Source organism: Dendrobates tinctorius, unplaced genomic scaffold, assembly GCF_039654945.1.
Source record: "Dendrobates tinctorius isolate UK_male_01 unplaced genomic scaffold, ASM3965494v1 ptg000205l, whole genome shotgun sequence".
NCBI classification, from domain to species: domain Eukaryota; kingdom Metazoa; phylum Chordata; class Amphibia; order Anura; family Dendrobatidae; genus Dendrobates; species Dendrobates tinctorius.
In genome coordinates this window covers 4,175,703-4,189,480 of record NW_027361872.1, presented here as the reverse complement: position 1 = coordinate 4,189,480, position 13,778 = coordinate 4,175,703, and the positions used below count along the sequence as shown (strand labels likewise).

The window sequence follows — 13,778 nt, the reverse complement described above, 5'->3', positions numbered from 1 at the left end:
TCTTGAGGTTCTTCTTTAACTCTCTCACCAAGGCTCTTCTCCCATGATTGCTCAGTTTGGCTGGACGGCCAGGTCTAGGAAGACTTCTGGTGATTCCAAACGTCTTCCATTTAAGGATTATGGAGGCCACAGTGCTCTTAGGAACCTTGAGTACTGCAGAAATTCTTTTGTAACCTTGGCCAGATCTATGCCTTGCCACAATTCTGTCTCTGAGCTCCTTGGCCAGTTCCTTTGACCTCATGATTCTCATTTGGTCTGACCTGCACTGTGAGCGGAGAGGTCTTATATAGACAGGTGTGCATCAGTTTAAATAAACAGCTGGACTCCAATGAAGGGGTAGAACCATCTCAAGGAGGATCACAAGGAAATGGACAGCATGTGACTTAAATATAGGTGTCTGAGCAAAGAGTCTGAATACTTATGACCATGTGATATTCCAGTTTTTCCTTTTTAAATAAATTTGCAAACATTTCTACATTTCTGGTTTTTATTCAGTCAAGATGGGGTGCAGAGTGTACATTAATAAGAAAAAATGAACTTTTTTGAATTTACCAAATGGCTGCAATGAAACAGTGAAAAATGTAAAGGGGTCTGAATACTTTCCATACCCACTGTATATCCATTGTTCAGTCTCAGCAGGTCACACGTCATTTATGATGGATGAAAGTGTTGGCGCCCTTTTAAATTGTTCCAGTAAATTATTTATCCCAGAAAAACAGGATTTTTGGGTTGCTTACCGTAAAATCTGTTTCTCGGAGCCTTCATTGGGGGACACAGAGACCATGGGTGTATGCTGTGCTGCCACTAGGAGGCTGACACTATGCACAAAAAAAGGTTAGCTCCTCCTCCGCAGTATACACCCCACCGACCGGCAGGGAATTCCTCAGTTAGTGAGAAAGCAGTAGGAGAAGAAACAGAATAGATTGAAAACAGAACAAACAACTCAACTGTAACCAACCAAAGTAAGAACAGGAGTTGTAGAACATGGGAGGGTGCTGTGTCCCCCAATGAAGGCTCCGAGAAACAGATTTTACGGTAAGCAACCCAAAAATCCTGTTTTCTCGTTCGCCTTATTGGGGGACACAGAGACCATGGGACGTCCCAAAGCAGTCCCTGGGGTGGGAAACAAACTTCCATCAGGCCAGTGGACTCACCACTGCTGCCTGCAGAATCCTTCTACCTAGGCTGGCGTTCGCCGAAGCGTAGGTGTGGACCCTGTAGAATTTCACAAACGTGTGAACCGAAGACCAGGTTGCAGCTTTGCAAAGCTGCAGCGCGGAGGCTCTGTGGCGTACCGCCCAGGAAGCACCCACTGCCCGGGTAGAGTGCGCTCTGATCCCTGGAGGGGCCACTCGATGCTTAACCCGGTAGGCCTCCAAAATTGCCGATCTGATCCAGCGAGCAATAGTAGCTTTGGAAGCCGGGTGACCTTTCCGCGCCCCATCTGGAATGACGAAAAGAGAGTCTGTTTTTCGCAAGGAAGACGTCCTAGACAGATAGACTCATTGCCCTGACCAGATCCAGCTTGTTCAGGGACCGCTCCCGAGGGTGAGTTGGACTCGGACAGAAGGACGGCAGAACAATATCCTCATTGAGGTGAAAGGAGGACACCACCTTCGGAAGAAAAGAGGGCGGAGGCCGCAGAACTACCTTGTCCTGGTGAAGTACCAGGAAAGGAGAGCGGCAAGAAAGAGCCGACAATTCCGACACGCGCCGGATGGAGGTGATGGCCACCAGAAAGGCTACCTTCCAGGAGAGAAGGGAAAGGGAGACTTCTCTGAGAGGTTCAAAGGGAGAACCTTGCAGAACCTCAAGAACCAGATTAAGATCCCATGGATCTACGGGCGCTCGATACGGAGGGGCCGTGTGAGCCACGCCCTGAAGAAAGGTTTTGACCTGAGGGCGGGAGGCCAAAGTCTTCTGAAATAAAATGGAGAGTGCCGAAACTTGACCCTTCAAGGAACTGAGCGCAAGCCCCACATCCAGCCCTGCCTGAAGAAACGCCAGAACGGAAGAGAGCGAAAAGCACATAGGCGCGATGTTATTGGCCTCACACCAAGTGAAATAGGCCAAGTACGGTAGTAAATTTTGGAAGATGATGGCTTCCTGGCTCGGATCATGGAATGAATTACTCGACCGGAGAATCCTGCCCTTTTCAAAACCTCGGTCTCAACAGCCACGCCGTTAAATTGAACGGCCGAGAAATGGGGTGGCAAATCGGACCTTGAGACAGCAGATCTGCCCTGTCTGGAAGCTTCCAGGGGGCGTCCGCGAGAAGGTTGACAATGTCCGCGAACCAAGACCTTCTGGGCCAATTCGGGGCGATGAGAATGACTGGAATTCCTTCTGCTTTGATCTTCAACAGCATGGGAAGAAGAGGCAGGGGAGGAAACAGGTAGGGGAGCTCGAACTGTGACCAAGGAATGGCCAGAGCGTCGGCGCCCACTGCGAGAGGATCTCGAGCTCTGGATACAAACTGTGGGACCTTCCTGTTGAGGCGAGAAGCTAGCAGATCTACGTCCGGGGTTCCCCAACGACTGCAGACCTGAAGAAATACCTCCGGGTGTAGGGACCACTCTCCTGCCGCGAGACCCTCGCGGCTGAGAAAGTCGGCGGCCCAGTTGTCTACGCCGGGAATATGTACCGCGGAGATTGTCGGAATCGAAATCTCTGCCCACTGAAGGATCTTGGACACTTCTGCCAGGGCTGAGGCACTCCATGTCCCTCCTTGGCGGTTGACATATGCTACCGCTTTGGCGTTGTCTGTCAGAATCCGGACAGGCAGGCCCCCGAGGAGTCTGTCCCAGTGGACGAGAGCCAGATGGATCGCTCGTATCTCTAGAACGTTGATCGGCAGAGCAGATTCTTGAGTCGACCAACGACCCTGAACAGTGTGATTGCGGAACACTGCACCCCAGCCGAGGAGGCTGGCATCCGTTGTTACAATCTGCCAATGAACAGGAAGAAAAGACCGCCCCAAGAGGATGAGAGGTGACGTCAACCACCAGTTGAGTGACCGCTTGATCCGGCATGAAAGAAGAACAGGGCGATCCAAGGACAGAGCCGACCTGTTCCACCTCGACAGAATGGCATGTTGGATAGGTCTGGCGTGAAATTGGGCAAAGGGAACTGCCTCTATCGCCGCCACCATTTTTCCCAGGACCCTCATAGCTGTTCGGAGGGACGGAAATCGTGGGGTCTGCAGCGATCGCACAGCCTGCTGCAGGGAGAGAATCTTCTCTTGTGGGAGAAAGACCCTTGACCGACGAGTGTCGAACAGTAGGCCCAGAAACACAAGACGTTGAGTAGGGACCAGACAGGACTTTTTCCTGTTGATGATCCACCCGAAATCGGAAAGAGTGTCCAGGACGATCGTCAAACTTAGGCGCGCCTGCTGGAAAGAGGGAGCTTTGATCAGAATATCGGCGAGGTACAGAAAAAGAACGAGACCTCTGATCCTCAACAAGGCCATCAACGCAGCCACGATCTTCGTGAAGACTCTGGGAGCGGTGGCGAGACAGAAGGGCAGCGCGACGAACTGGTAATGTTCCTGGCGAACCGCAAAACGCAGGAACTTCTGACGAACTCTCTTGTTGAGCAGCTTGAGATCCAAGATGGATCGGACCACCCCGTCTTTTTTCGGCACGACAAACAGGTTTGAATAAAACCCTGTAAACCGCTCCGATTCGGGAACGGGCACAATCACCCCGGGACTGAGGAGAGAGTCGATGGCCGTAAAGAACCCCGGGATCAAAGCTGGATCTTTTGGAGGACGGGATTCGAAGAAACTATCCCGTGGAAGAGAGATGAACTCTATCTTGTATCCTGACGATACAACCTCCCTGACCCAAGCGTCCTCTACCGAGGCCAGCCAGACGTCCTTGAAGAACAGGAGTCGACCTCCCAATTGGGAGGGACCCTCGGGAGTCCGAGGATAGTCATGTTGATGTGGGCCGACCCGATCCGGATCTGGATGGTCTGCCCCGCGAATAGTGGGAGCGTCAGGAGGGAGTGGGTCTGAAGGAAACTTTCTTCCTATCTTGGCGTGCCTGCGGTCTTTGCTGGTTGGAGGAGGTCTCCGCCGTATTGAAACGGCGGTAAGCCCGAAAGGGTCGAAACTGACGCCTCAGTGGGGGTCTGTGAGGTTTGGCCTGAGGCAGGAGAGAACTCGTGCCTCCGGTGGCGTCCTTAATAATTTGGTCCAATTGGGATCCAAAGAGGCGCCCTCCCTGAATAGGCAGATTAGTAAGAGACTTTTTAGAAGACAGGTCCGCCTGCCAGGCCTTGAGCCAAATTGTACGTCGGATTGCCACAACGTTACTTGACGCCTGGACTGCGCAGGATGCGGCATCCAAAGAAGCAGAAAGCAGATAATCCCCCGCATGGGAAATCTGATTGGCAAGATCGGCCAATCGATCTGGTTGTGCTTTCTCTAGGATGCCCTGACGAAGATCCTCTGCCCAAGTGGCTATGGCTTTTGCTGCCTAAAATGAAGCAAAAATTGGGCATACCGCCGTCGAAGGCGCTTCGAAGGCAGACTTCGCTAGGGATTCTATGATCCCATCATTAGAATCCCTAAGAGACGCCACGCCTGAAAGCAGGAGAACCGTGTTATTAGAAAGCCTGGACACGGCCGGATCGACCGAGGGAGAAGCAGACCAGTTGTCCGTGAGCTCTTTAGCAAACGGGTACAGAACGCCGAGACGCTTCCCTCGTTGAAAGCGTCTGGTCAGATCCCCTCTTTCTCTGGTAAAAATCTTTCCAAACTCGGAATGTAAAGGGAATACCCTGGAGGGTGTTTCCTCCCGTCTGAACGAAACCTCCTGATTTGAGGATTTCGCAGGGGGGTCAGCAATGTCGAAGGTCTGGTGGATCGCTGCAATGAGGTTCTGCACAGTAACCCTCATGTTCGCATCCTGATCCGAATCCAGCTCTAAGATCCCCTCAGATGATCCGTCCGAGAGCGCTTCACCTGACTCGGGAGAGGAGGCCCGGGAGGGATGCTGCCGAGAAGGACTATGTGGTGACATGGGGCGAGGAGAGGAATCCGGCTGGGGATCCTGCCTGGGTCTTTTGCGACTATCGCTGGCCGACTCAGATGGAATCTCTCGGGACCTGCTGGACCCTGTAGAGGTGTCCAGGGGCAGCTTATCCAGGACGGCTACTAGGGTCTGAGACACCCTGGTGAGGTCTGCCACTGACTGTGATAGAGACGAGGCCCAGCCAGGCATGGGGGGGGGGTTCACTCTCGCCTGGGGCCCTAGATGGCTCCTGGTCGGCGTCAGGCTGAATAGGGTTGCTACAATCCAGGCAGAGGGAAGTGGACTGACCTGAGGGAAGTTTGCGATTGCAAGAAGAGCACGCAAAGTACTTAACTAAGGTGCAAGAGGAGGCAGGAGGACGAGAGCGGTCAGACTTAGAATTAGACATACTGACGGACAGTCACTGAGGCAGTGCCGGAAGGTTGGGGGACAGGAGGCAGAGGAGGGTGTCAGTCTGCAGTCGCAGAGCTACTCACGGTCCGGTGTCCTGTCGCAGCTTCCAGCAAATGAAGTGCACGGCTTGTCTGGGCTTGCAGGGGGCACGGCAGATAAGACAGCGTCCGGCTGACAGGCTGTGAAAATGGCGGCAGCCTGAGAACAGAGCAGGAAGCGCGCACATCCCTGCAGAGACCGAGGAAGATGGGCGGGGCTAACCGCCGATGTTAAAAATGGCGCCGTCCTATCCAGACTGGGGTGGGTGGAGACAGCGCCGCCTCGGGGAGACTTAGCGTGAGGGGAGAAGGCGGTGGCTTAAAGCGGGCGGGAGGAAAGCCCGCCCGAGAAAGAAGGCGGGGGGCATGGCCGCGACGCAGGACAAGGCCCAAGATGAAGCCGGGGCCTGGATTAGATGAGGCGGCCGCCTGTCAGCACGGGGCGGCACGGAGGCCCCGCAGCACTGCCGCGGTGACCGCTCCTGAGGCTCGCTGGGGCCGGAAGGGAGAAACCCCCCCCCTAGAAATGCACTGGGGGCAAGTTGCGGCAGAACAGGCCGAGAAGCCGGGGCCTGAATTAAATGCGGCGGCCGCCGGGAAGCGCGGGCGGCGCGGAGGCGTCGCAGTACCGCCACAGTGACCTCTGGGGCTGCCGAGGAGAATGGGACCCGGGCCTCATACTTACCCTCCGTCACTATAATAAAGGTACCTTCATCCAGTGTGTGTTGTCACGAAGAGTATCCGCGCCTCATCCAACCGACAGGCTCTGGTAGGCGAGTGGGTGGGAGGCGGGGGACGAGGACCATCTGGATCGCCTGACACACATCCGTGTACAGTCTCCTGGTCCTGCTGTAGAGACCTATGAGGATACGGGGTGGCAGTACACGCCGTACTCATAGTCTCTTTGTGGGAGTACAGTTGTGACTGTTCACACTGTATCCCTCCGGGAACCTGAAAAGGAACGACGCACAACGAGGTAGATATGGGTCTAATGAAAGACCCGTGTCCACCTCCTACTGACACTAAGCTAAACTGAGGAATTCCCTGCCGGTCGGTGGGGTGTATACTGCGGAGGAGGAGCTAACCTTTTTTTGTGCATAGTGTCAGCCTCCTAGTGGCAGCACAGCATACACCCATGGTCTCTGTGTCCCCCAATAAGGCGAACGAGAAATTATTGCAATTACAAATCTATTTCCTTTGTGTGTATTGTAAAAATACAGGAGAAAAAAAAAAGACAAATTGGGTAATTTCACACAAAACTACAAAAAATGTTGGCACCCTCAACTTAATATTTGGTTACACACCCTTTGGAATAAATAACTGCAATCAATCGCTTCCTATAACCATCAACAAGCTTCCTACACCTCTTAACTGAAATGTTGGACCACTCCTCTTTTGCAAACTGCTCCAGGTCTCTCATAAGTGAAGGCGCCCTATCCCAACAGCAGATTTAAGATTTTTCCCCAGGTGATGAATGGGATTTAGATCTGGACTCATTGTTGGCCACTTCAGAACTCGCCATCACTTTGGTTTCATCCATTTCTGAGTGCTTCTTGAAGTATGTTTGGGGTCATTGTCCTGCTGGAAGACCCATGACTTGGGATGCAAACCCAGGTTTCTGACACTGGCACTGTGACCCAAAATCCATTGATAATCTTCAGATTTCATGATGCTTTGCACACAGTCAAGGCACCCAGTGCCAGAGACAGCAAAACAAGCCAAAAACATCTTATTTGACTGTAGGTACTGTGTTCTTTTCTTTGTAGGCCTCATTCAGTTTTCAGTAGGCAGTAGAATGATGTGCTTTACCAAAAAGCTCTATCTTGGTCTCATCTATCCACAAGACGCTTCCCTGAAGGATTTTGGCTTATGCGCATACATTTTGGCAAACTGCAAACTAGCTTTGTTATGCCTCTGTGTCAGCAGTGGGGTCCTCCTGCGTCTCCTGCCATAGCGTTTCATTTCACTTAAATAACGACGGACAGGATTCATAAGTGTCAGCGCGAATCAAGCCTGCGGGATAGCTTGAATTTTTTTGGGAACTTGATTAGGGCTGCTTATCAACCATCCGGACTATCCTGAGTTGCAACCTTTCAATTTTTCTCTGCCGTCCACGTCCAGGGAGATTAACGACAGTGCCATTGGTTGTAAACTTCTTGATTATGCCGCGCACAATGGACAAAGAAACATCAAGATCTCTGGAGATGGACTTATGAACCAAAATTGTTGAAAAATATCAATAATCCCAAGGTTTGAAGTCCTCAGACAGTTCTCTTCTTCTCTTTCTATTCTCCGTGCTTAGTGTGGAACAGACAGACACACAATGGAAAGACTGAGTCAACGTCTTCCCTTTTTATCTGGTTTCAGGTGTGATTTTAATATTGCCCACACCTGTTACTTACCACAGGGGAATTTGAACAAGCTTTAAACAAAGTTCTTTACCCACAATTTTGGAAATGTGCCACCAAATTTGCCTGGACCATTTTGAGGCTTCTGTGTTAAATTATGTCCAAACTGAATCTGTTTTTTTTTTTTTTGTGTGTGTTGTTCCAATGCATACTAAGGAAATAAACATGTGTATAACAAAACATGTGCAATTATTTAATGGGAGAAATACCTCATTTTCTTGAGAAAAAAAAAAAAAAAAAAAAAAATGCAAGGGTGCCAACACTTTCGGCCATGACTGTATGGTAGTCATCTAGAAGAGGTAGCTGGCCTCTACAAGGGACTGGTCTGTGTAACGCATCTGACTTCTTACCCTTTAACACTTGTTAACTTGAAATAGCGCCAGCCAAGCAGAGAAGCGCAGTAATCATGGTACTCTCTGCTCGCCAATGATACAGACTGTGGGAGGACACTTTAGAATAGGCCAGGGGCACTGGTTTGCAACGATGTAGCTTAAATGGGAGATTCCCATGATGTGGAAGGTACTTCACCCACTCTCAAGCTCTCTTTAAAGATATCATTGGAAGTAGAGGGATATTTATAATTATTAATATATAATTAACACTCCATTATGGGACCCAACAGGTAGCCAGAATATCAAGTAGCCTCAGAAGGGTATTTAAAAGGGGTATTCTCATCTCCAAGATCCTATCCCAATATTTAGTAGGTGTAATAATAATATTAGCAAATACCTCCAATTAAAAATGTAGTATAGTTTTTCTGATTCACTGTGTCTCTTTGTCTCTTTCCTCATGTGCAGGCATTACAGGACCTTAGCTAGTCATGATTACGACCACTGATATGACAGCTAGTTGCTACTGGTCGCAACCATGGATACCCAAGGTCCTGGAATAACTGCACCTGAGGAAAGAGAGACAGCGAATCAGAAAAATTATGCTACATTTCTAATTGGAGTTATTTGCTATTATTATTACACTTACTACATATTGGGATAGGATCTTGGAAACGGGAATACCCCTTTAAACAATTTTTAAATCAAATGATTCTCATGGTACATTATCTTTGCACTGTTGAAATTTTATTGTGTGTGCTGGTAGGCAGGTTTTCTAGATTTATGGAATTTCGGATGGTGGATTAAAAAGAAATTAAAATAGTTAAATTTTCTAGTAAAAGTAAAATATATATCTTCCAAATATTGTTTTATGACCTTCGATGCCCCAATCCGTAGCCGCTATGGTCAGCATGCAGGCATGTTGGGCACTTGATCCACTATTGGCCCTTGACTGCAGAAGTACAGGAGGCAGCCCCCTTCTCTGCCAGTGTTTCGAGGATGATAGAGAAGGAGGCTGGCTTAGCTGAAATAAGCAGACAATCATCCCCCTTCACATATAGCTTTGCTGTCCTAAGTTGGCACGTGACCCGAAAGTGCAGCAGCAGCGACGAAAGGTAATCAAACTTAATTTGGAAATATATATATCTATATATAACAGCTGATTTAATCATTTTTCCTTCTATGAGATGATCAATTTGACTGGTCTTAATCACTAGGCCTCATATAATGGTTTTACATGGCCCACAACATCATAGGACCTACTGAGAGGCGTCCAAGATGCTGAGCGAAGAAGTGAAGACAGGTTGCCACAGAAGACCGACCTGGATGGCAAAACGTGGAAAAAAAAAATTGCTCATTTTTATGACATCAGGTTTTCATTTTCTTTATTTAAAGGGAATCTGGCAGTATGTTTTTGCTCGGTAATCTGAGCACAGCATGATGTGGGGGCAGAGACCCTGATTCTAGTAATGTGTCACTTACTGTGTTGCTTGCTGCAGTTTTGATAGAATATAGAAGGAAAGTTCTGCTCCAGCTGCTATTAAAATCTTCTTTAATGAAAAACCATTAAAACATACAATGGTGAAGACTCTCCATATAACCTCACCACAACAGAGATGACAGGCTACGCGTTTCGACCAGACGGTCTTTGTCAAAGACCGTCTGGTCGAAACGCGTAGCCTGTCATCTCTGTTGTGGTGAGGTTATATGGAGAGTCTTCACCATTGTATGTTTTAATGGTTTTTCATTAAAGAAGATTTTCATAGCAGCTGGAGCAGAACTTTCCTTCTATGGTCTATGACGTTGGTCCGCACGGAGCTCCGAGTTTCTGCGCTTGATCTCTGGTGAGCTGGCTATTTCTTTCTATTTGGACAGTTTTGATAGAATCCCAAGTTTTTCTGCTGTAAATGTAGCAATGGTCAGAAAGCTGATCAGTGTATAAACCCGCCCACACCATTGATTGGCAGATTCCTGCGTACATTGTCAGCAAGCTGCCAATCTGTGGCGGGGTGGCACACATTAGCTGGACTGCTTGGCACATGACGCCTAGTCCTGCATCGATAATGCTGCTAAAACACTGATTATATTGAAACTACAATACGCTGCTGAGAAAATGACACCTCCTTAGGACCAGGCTCTCTGCTTCTACATCATGCTGCTCTCAGATTAAGTAGCAAAAAAAAAAACCTGCTGACAAATTACCATCTAGAAGTTTACTGTTACCTTGTCAAATGGGTAAAAAAAACAAGCAACTTGTAATTCACCTTTTATTAAAAATCTGTCCCATTTCTTTACAACATAGGGATATTTGATTCTATAGTTTTTCTGCAGATCGCCTTGGTTACCAGCCACCTCTGCAGTCTTCTGGGCAATGAGTTCAGCGCTTACAAGCTCACTGTTATAGAGCCTGTAAGTGCTGCTCTGAAGCTGTCTGGATCTGGCCGGCTTCATTCTGATGCAGCAAAGGCAAACGTTTGTAAAACTTTTCATTTGGGACAGCGACGCACTGCAAATCTTGAGGAACCTGTTGCCTCCTTTCCGCCTCAGAGCTGGAAGCTAAGAGACATGGGAGTGGTGCGCTCCTGATGAACGATCGTGAGATTACCCCTATATATCACCCCGCTTCTGATCTTTTTAATATAGGACCAATAACTCCCATTTATTATCAGTCATCCCCTGCCACCATTCTATAAATGCCCAGCCTGCCAGTAGATCTGCACTGCCTGGACATTTGCTCAGCGACAGCCTTACCCAGATCTTATAGAAAGGATTTTCTTAGAGGAGAGCCAGCCATGTCTAAACCTTTAAAGCAGCTGGAGTGGCGCTTTAAATGTAAGTCCCCTGCCCCCGGTCGTATACTCACCCTCCAGCGTAGTCACAGTTTTTCGGCACCGTTACGGTGAACGAGTGAGCGCAGCTTTTGACTGTCCGGAAGTCAGAAGCTGCATCACAAAATCTCAATGCAAGTCTATGAGAGCCAGGACGAGGCCGGGAGGAGACTCTCATATACTTGTATTGAAAAGTGACCTCCGCTCCACTCCATGAAACACTGGAGCGCTTCTCCAAGTCACTTTTCATCGGAGACCGATGCTGGAAAACAATGAAGGGTGCGGCAATGGAGTATCAGACAGGGGGAATTACACTTAAAGCACTACTCCAACGGTGCAATAGTTATAAAAAAAACACAAAAAAAAACACTGGAGTGTTGCTTTAAGGACAGACCGGAGAAGGAAAAAAAAAAAAAAAGCACTTGCTCATTCGGAGTTGCAGCAGCAGTATTACAGCATAATTTGGAGGAGAGATGCTCAGGAGAGCCGCGGGGAATAACTTTAATTACGCTCTCTGCTGTGGGCAAAACATGGAGCGAGACAGGTTCACATTCCCAATGGCTGCAAACCCAAGCCGACCGCCATGCTGGAAGGCAGGGGGAACTTCCAAAATTAGCAAAGCAAACCCCATCCTCATTTTAATGTCTAGTAATTACACTGTGTACCTCTGCAACTGGTAGGGGAGGATCTTCTGCAGGTAAGAGACGTACGATGTAAAGTGCTCAGAAAAAAACTTCAGCTTCACCGCGGTTTCCTAGAAATTAAATTGGAATCTGACATGTAAATTGGATAGTGATTTATAGGCACACGGGGCGGGAGGTGAAATATCGAGGGTTGGATGTATTACCAGGACGGTAACGGTGCCTTCGGTGATGCTTTCATACAGCCAGAGCATTCCTTCCTCTAGAGGACGCACGTACGAGGCGTTTTCATGAAGGTAGTGAGAGAACTGCAGAAAGGAGAAAAAAAGAAAACCTTGCCGTTAATAGATGTAATGGAGGCGATTATACCTTGCATCATGCATGGAGCATACATTACTGTCCAATACACAAGAGCGAGGAATCACCAAAGCAGCCGATCCTGCATTAGAACTCAAGAAAAGAAAGGTAGTTTCATCTCAAGACCGTTCTGCCCTGTGTAATAATTGCATTGTCTTCTACAGAAAGAGGTCCCACAGCAAGTAACGGGATTAATGGGCAAGAATGCAAGAACCTATGGTCGTGGGAAGGTGGAAACTCAACTGTAAGCATATCCTGCCATCTACTGGTCATTATGCCACAATGCAGGTGCACATTCACAATTCATATTACGGGTGTAAAACAAAAAAAAAGGCAGAAAAGATAAAATGATTGTGTAGTCTTCTATCAAACAGTAAGAAATTGAATTCAGACTTTTTTTTCCTTCTTTAGCTTGTGGCGACAACCAATATGGCTTCCATACTGCTCCCAGAGGGGCCATCACACAGCTGTCCCAGACTCCTAAATGTCAAAGCTGTCTGTTTATGTAGCGATATATTCCCTAATGCCATATTACTGCATATACCCAGGAAGAAAAGACTGGCACTAGTCACAAGTCATTTTTTAAAACAAGAGAAACCTGGTTTAAAACTGAGAGAATAGAGAGGAGAGGCATGGTAGCGGTCTGAAAGTAAGAGAGAAAAAAAGAAAGAAAAAAAGAAAGAAAAAAAGAAAGAAAAAGAAAAAGAAAAAAAGAGAAAAAAAAAAAAAAAGAAAAAAAAAGAAGGAAAGAAAAAAAAGAAAAAAAGAAAGAAAAAAAGAAAAAAGAAATGAGAAGAAAAGGACAAAGAATGGAGAGCGCAAGAGAGAAAAGAAAGAAAAAGAAAGAAAGAAGAAAAAAAGGAAGTGTGAGTTTGTGTGTTAGTGAAAAAAAAGAAAAAGGGGAAGAAAGAAAGAGAAAGGGGAGGGAGAGGCACAAACAGGTGGGGGGCACAGACTGAGAAGAAATAAAAAGGGAGGGAAAGAAATGTGACAGAAAAAAGTAAATGGAGTAAAAGAGAAGAAAGAAGTTAAAGAGAGAGAAGAAAAGAAAGAAAAAAAATTAAGAGAAAGCGTAAAGAGAGGATAAGAGTAAGGGTACTTTCACACATCAGGTTTTTGCCGTCAGGCGCAATCTATCGTGTCGCCGATGCGCCGGATCCGGCTCAAATTATGTAAAAACAGATGAAACGAATCCGGCGCTAATACAAGTCAATGTGAAAAAAAACGGATCCAGCGTTACATTTCGCCCGTTCCGGTTTTTCAAAAAATAGCCGGATTGCTCCGGACGGCAAAAAACTGATGTGTGAAAGTATCCCTAGACCGGGGTCACAGGGCCATCATTTCTTTCATGCGAGAGAATAGGGCTGATTATGCAAATGACACTCAGCTCAACCTGTCAGAGTGGGATCCGATTGTCTCGCATGAGATGCGAATGGAGGGAGAAAGTAATTTTTCTGTCTCCTCCATTGCCGGTGTCTGCGGTCATCGGACTGCACTCAGGCGATAACAGGGTTCAGTCCGATGTTTCACATGCACCTATAGACTTGTATGGGTGCAAGTGATCCGATTATCAAATGCACCCGCAGCATGCTGCCATAGTTTTCTCATCCCAAATTGGCATGAGAAAATAATCGCAGATCTGAGCTGCTCCATAGTATAACATTGGGCCGAGTGCTATCCAATAAAACATCACATATCACTTCGCCGTGTTATACACCAGGGGAGAGCAAAAGGGACGAGCA

The 13,778-nt window shown here is 47.8% G+C and overlaps 1 protein-coding gene across 2 annotated transcripts in view; it reads right to left on the bottom strand.

Moving 5' to 3' along the window:
- Positions 1-13,778, bottom strand: part of PPP1R21 (protein phosphatase 1 regulatory subunit 21) — a 107,394-nt gene that overhangs the window by 45,851 nt on the left and 47,765 nt on the right. For both annotated transcript variants that reach the window (XM_073554020.1, XM_073554021.1), the window contains 2 exons: positions 11,886-11,987; positions 11,704-11,792 (listed from right to left, as the gene is read on the bottom strand). In XM_073554020.1, the coding sequence (XP_073410121.1) occupies positions 11,704-11,792; positions 11,886-11,987 (191 nt within the window). The remainder of the gene's footprint in view (positions 1-11,703; positions 11,793-11,885; positions 11,988-13,778) is intronic.